The 6,313-nt window shown below is 36.6% G+C and overlaps 1 protein-coding gene across 1 annotated transcript; it reads left to right on the top strand.

Annotated features, from left to right (window-relative positions):
* Window positions 1-562: 562 nt before the first annotated feature.
* On the top strand, window positions 563-4,311 carry LOC125661146 (E3 ubiquitin-protein ligase TRIM71-like). Its single transcript, XM_048893024.2, has 2 exons — window positions 563-948; window positions 1,207-4,311. Exon 2 carries the CDS (start codon window positions 1,237-1,239, stop codon window positions 2,890-2,892), a length of 1,656 nt encoding a protein of 551 aa, XP_048748981.1. The 5' UTR covers window positions 563-948; window positions 1,207-1,236; the 3' UTR covers window positions 2,893-4,311.
* The last annotated feature ends 2,002 nt before the right edge of the window (window positions 4,312-6,313 follow it).

Here is a 6,313-nt window from a genome sequence, read left to right as displayed (position 1 = left end):
TATATTAAGTACATATGAAGATTTGCTCTTGTGTGAATCTGTCGAAATTTAATATCGTGGGCATCATATAACTTTGCAGATTAACAACACAATTGAAAACAACAATGCCCTTAATTGTATACCTGATACAACATACTAAGCAATGGAGAGGGAGATTACAGGGATTGCATCCTGAATTGAACAATTGTCGGATGCCATATAAATCAAGTGGCGGCCACCTGTTAAACTAAGTGGTGGCCGCCAGTTAATGAGTGGCAATCGCCGGTTAGATTAAGTGGCGGTCGTCACATGAATTAATTGACGGTCAGCAGTTAAATGGATATTAATGTCATACCCTGACACCGTAGTTTAGAGCTTCCTGTGAAATCGGTGAGTGTTTATGGCAAAAGAAAACCCACAAAAATTAATTGAAATAAACGTGGAAGAAAGGTGAAAATAACGAAGTCCAACATATGTTTTTAACAATTGGAGAGCCGAGATGATATTCCACTGACACCCCCCCCCCACCCTCCCCCACTCTTTTGAGTTGTGAAATTATCAATTTATTTAATGATTCACCAAACACATTTGAAATACAATCAAGTTACACAATATGAGGTATATAATGACAATAAAGTAATAGATGGTGCCAACATTGCAGGTGTGATGTACATGCAACGTAAGATTATTCGTGATCCACAGGGTTGAATTTCAATATAAACGGCGTACAATAAAAATATTCATTATATGCATGTTTCATTTAATTCTATTTTTGATAAAAGTAAATTCTGTCTTCTGACGTAAATGTTGACATAGCTACCCAATATGAATTAGGTCAAACAAACTTTAAACTATTTAAACAGGTAATAACGCATAAATAATGTATACAGGCCGACACGCCGCATAGGTATTTAATCACGGGACTAGACGGAGGGTCGAAAGAACAGGGAGGCCATGCTGGATTTTCAGGTTAGACAAAATTATATATACGCATTCTGGCATTGTTGTGTCAATAATATCGATATTTGTGTGATCAATGAGATATATCTGATCACTTACATAATATTTCGGGGAGGAGGCTGGGGTTATAGCGATGCCTTATACTTAAAATTCCATTTGAAATATTAAGATTAATTACCGCAGTAATTTATATCATACCGTAATTCTACCTTGTCAACTGTTTTGACCTTTTCAAATATTTTATGAAGACGTCCTTTTCATTGACAGTAAACTACTCGTGTGATCCCGGCGTTAGAAATGGATCCCCGGCGCAGTGCTCAGGAAGTCCTACTGTGTGACATATGTGAAACTCTCCCCCTACAGAGTCATTGTGAAGTTTGTGCCGTAAATCTCTGTGTTAACTGTGTAGGAAAACATCTCTTAGATTCCTCCAAAAAACACAATGTTATGCCCTATTTACAAAGAACATATACTCCCAACTACCCGAAATGTCCGAAACATGCCGACAAACACTGCGAACTTCACTGTGAGAAATGCGATATTCCTGTTTGTATTAAATGCGTTTCCTCCGGTAAACACGAAGGTCACAAGTTATCAGAATTTCTTGAAAAACTCAGCGCTAAAACACAAGATTTACAAAAGGATTTGGAGGAACTCGAGACGAGAATTTATCCCCAGTATGAAGATATGGCGTCCAATATCCAAACCGAAAAAGCCGACATAGAAACAAACTACGGGAAAATGACCACAGCTGCCGAAGAAGAAGGTGACATTTTACACCAGGAGATCACCGCCATTGTCAACCGACGGAAATCTTACATTCAGGAGATGAAAAACAAACACCTATCTACCCTGAATAAAAGTACAGAGGAAATCACACAAACAATTACTGAACTCAAACAGATCATGTCCGACTTGAAATCAATCCTAAACTCAAATGACGTCTCCTTAACCTCTACTTACAAATCTAGGAATTCCGAATTTAGAACATTACCGCCTAAAGTCCAGGTTACATTACCGAGTTTTACTCCTCAGAAAATAAACACAGACAAGCTCCGAGAAATGCTTAGTTCTCTGTCGTCATTAACCATTCACACAGAACATGGCGACACAATGAAGTCAACAGAAGCTGCATCGTCTCCTCCAGCCAAACCATTACTTGTTGAACCGCGCCTCACCGCCACCATACACACTGGGTATAGTGGACTACGCAGTGTTAGCTGTCTGAGTGAAGATCAAGTCTGGACATGCGGGGAAAACGAAATAATGGAGCTCCTCAATCTCCAGATTAAAGTACTGACATCAATACAAACCAAGTCAGGGAAACAACCAAGGGGCATAACAGTGACACGGGACGGAGATCTTGTTTATACTGACCATGATAATAACACTATAAACATGGTCAAGGATGGAAATATACGGACCGTGATCACACTACAGGGGTGGAGACCTCGCTATATCTGCAGTACCGCGTCTGGTGATATCCTGGTCACCATGATCAGTGATGATAGAAAACAATCCAAAGTTGTGCGTTACTCTGGCTCCACAGAAAAACAAACCATTCAGTTTGATGATCAGGGCCGTCCTCTATACTCATCTGATGATTTCAGTAAATACATCAGTGAGAATAGGAACCTGGATATATGTATGGCGGACTGGTCAGCTAGAGCAGTGGTGGTGGTCAACGAGTCAGGAAAACTCCGATTTAGATACACTGGTCATCCCTCTAATACCAAGCAATCATTTAATCCACGCGGCATCACTACAGACAGCCATAGTCATATCCTGACAGCAGATGGACACCATATCCACATCCTAGATCAGGAAGGAGAGTTCCTCCGTTACATTCACTGTGATTTAGAATGTCCATCAGGTTTATGTGTCGACATCAAAGACAACCTCTTTGTGGCTGAGCGTGTCACTGCTAAATTGAAGAAAATCAAATATATATAAGCAGAGGGTTGATTACATCAGTGTGTTGATTACAACTCCTTGCTAAGTACAGTTCTTTTTAAATACACATCCTTCTTAATTACAACCCTATGTACAATACGGTCCTGTGTTGTCTAGAGTTACTTTTTAATAACAGGCCTGTGATAATTACAGTACTGTGTCTGTGATGTGTAATGTACTTGTGTTTGTGAGTTAAACTGAAAGAACATTAGTCTCTCACTGCTGTTTACTAATTATATCTTAGAATATCTGCACCATTATGTTTCGTGGAACGGTATTGATTTTAGTACACTAATTACTAACTTGACTAAGATATTAGTTATCAATATACAAACTTTTGTGGACTAATTTGACTGTGTTACTAGATATCTATCTATACGCAGTCCTTTATTGACTATTTTGGCTGTGTTGAAATTTATCTATCTATGTACAATCTTTGAAGGGCTGATTTGAATATGTTACTAGTTTCCTATCTATATACAATCCTTTGTGGACTAGTTCAACTATGTTACTAAAGCTCTATCTATATACAATCTTTTTTAGAGTAATTTGGCTGTGTTACTAGTTATCTATGTACAATCTTTTGTGAACTAATTTTACCGTGTTAGTAGTTATCTATATACAATCTTTTGTTGACACATTCTACTGTGTTACTAGTTATCTATCTGTATACAATGTTTTGTTGATTAATTGACTGTGTTACTAGTTATCTATATACAATCCTTTGTGGACTAATTTGACTGTGTTGCTATTTATCTATATACAATCTTTTGTGGACTAATTTGACTGTGCTACTATTTATCTATCTATATACAATTTTGGTGGACTAATTTGGCTGTGTTACTAGTTATATATATATACAATCTTTGGTGGACTAATTTGACTGTGTTACTATTTATCTATCTATATACAATGTTTTGAGGACTAATTTGACTGTGTTACTAGCTATCTATATACAATCTTTTGTGGACTAATTTGACTGTGTTGCTAGTTATCTTTAATGAATCTTTTGTAGATTAATTTGACTGTGCTACTAGCTATCTATCTATATACAATCTTTTGTGGACTAATTTGGCTATGTTACACTTACTAGTTATCAATATGCATTATTTTGCGGACTAATTTGACTGTGTTCCTAGCTATCCATCTATATACAATGTTTTGTTGATTAATTGACTGTGTTACTAGTTATCTATATACAATCTTTTGTAGACGAATTTGATTGTGTTACTAGTTATCTACCTATATGTAATCTTTTGTGGACTAATTTGACTGTGTTACTAATTATCTATATGCCATCTTTTGTGGACTAGTTTGACTGTATTACTACTACTTGAATATTATTTCGTTTGCCGATTTTATCTATCAATATGCATATATTTCTTTTTCAATTTATATATTATATAAACATGATTTATAGTTCAGTCTTACATTATTACTGAGTACTTACTTAGATATGTAGTACTGTAACAGAGAATTATACCAAACGTCCGGTTTTCATCACAGATCTTCAGATCCAAGGTCAAAGGCTTGTTTACAATCAATAGCATCACAACCACTTATCTAAATTTTCACCGTCCTACAAAATAAACACCAACAAATTGTTATTATGTCAAACTGAATTGTCAAGAATAGTCTGTGGCATAATTGTGTAAATGCAATGTGAAGGAGAAATAGATTGCTTAACCGGGAATCAAACCTGATGTCCCTGCACTGCTAGTCAGGTGTTCTAACCACTGAACTATCCAGACCAACATCCATGTTTTGATTGGACCAGGAATCAAACCAGAGGTCCCTGGATTAAAATTCCGTGTTCTAACCTGCTATTCAGGATGATATTTATGGTTTAACTGGACCGGGAATCAAACCCGAGACCCTTTATGTACATCTACTATATTTCTGCAATTACGGCTCTTATAACGGAAGTAGGGAGTGTGTTTACCTATGTAGTCCCACGATTCAGATAAAATAATATCCCCAAACAGTGCATAGAAAGGTTTCCGGTAGAAACCTTTTATTCTACTGCGTTTTAACAGGTTGCATTATATTTCTAATGATAAAGAGGTATATTTCCTTTGATTTGACGGAAAGAACACATTTACGTCAAATTTAAGGGATATGCGTTGTATAATTCTGTCTAAGTCACAATACCAACAATTTCAAAAGTCATATGTTAAAAATTAACAGACAACTGGAAATAATATCACAAAGAAAGCACATGACAACACCAGTTTTGTCAGGTATGGAATACCGCTTTTCAGCCGGAGAAGTTGTGTTCATAATTATATGAAAATTGAAGCAAAAAGGAAAATAAATGAAATGACAAAATTCTAAGCTCTAAATCCTAAATTGTCGGGAATGAAGGGGCGGCACAAGAGGTGGATACTTCACTCCAATACAGCACTTTATTAAATGTTACAAACGAGGTCCTTCATTTGAATAAATTTGAATTCCCTTTACGCGTAGCTGCTTTGTGCAAATATTGGTTGAATTAGCCCAGTGGTTCTGGAGGAAACATCTCTAAAGGTCGTTAGTGTATTTTTCCTATTTCTCTATTATCTCCCCTTGGAAAAAAGACTTGACCATTTATTTGAACAAACTCGAATCCCCTTTACCAAAGGATGCTTTGCGCCAAGTTTGATTGAAATGTGCCAATTGGTTCTGGGGAAGACGTTTAGTGTAACTAATGTATTTTCACTATTTTGCTATTACCTCTCCTTGCAAAGGGGAACGGCCCTTTCTTTGAGCAAACTTAAAACTCCTTCACCCATAAATCGCTGTGCCAAGTTTGGTTAAAACTGACTCAATGGTTTTGGAGAAAAATATTTTAAAAGTTGTCAATGTATTTCCACTACCTCACTATTATCTTCCCTTGGAGAAAAACGTGGCCATGGACATGCATCTCTATCATGCAAGGATGCTTTGTGGCAAGTTTGGTTGAAATTAGTGCACTAGTTCTGGATGAAAATATCAAAGGTTTATGATAATGACAACGAAGAATTTTTGATCAGAAAAGCTTGGCTCAGGTGAGCTACAAAGGGGGCAACCTACATAAAAAAAACTTTGCTCGTAAAAACAACCTACTTTTGCACATTTTGACAACAGAAAAATACTGGTCAGAAAAAGGCCAGTCTCCCCCACCTTTGGTGTCACTCAAGCAAATAATTCTTGAAATACAGAATACAATACATTACTATGTCCAGTTTTACCTTTGACCTTTGACCATGTGAATAGGGGTCATTAACACATCACAATATACAAATGTATCAAATTTTGGCTATGTCAAGCAAAGGGTTCTCAAGATAAAGATTGAACAATATACTCCTATGTCTAGTTTGACTCTTCACCTTTAACGACGTGGCCTCAATGATCAATCGGGGATATCTACGCCTTAGGATACACCAGTGTATTAAGTTTGATG

The sequence above is a fragment of the Ostrea edulis genome, chromosome 8, assembly GCF_947568905.1.
Source record: "Ostrea edulis chromosome 8, xbOstEdul1.1, whole genome shotgun sequence".
In the NCBI taxonomy this organism is placed as follows: domain Eukaryota; kingdom Metazoa; phylum Mollusca; class Bivalvia; order Ostreida; family Ostreidae; genus Ostrea; species Ostrea edulis.
The sequence above is the reverse complement of the archived record's forward strand: the minus strand, read 5'-3'. Positions and strand labels throughout refer to the sequence as shown.

Excerpts from the sequence above, each read along its gene's own strand:
- LOC125661146 (XM_048893024.2), top strand. The coding sequence starts at position 1,237 with ATGGATCCCCGGCGCAGTGCTCAGGAAGTCCTACTGTGTGACATATGT.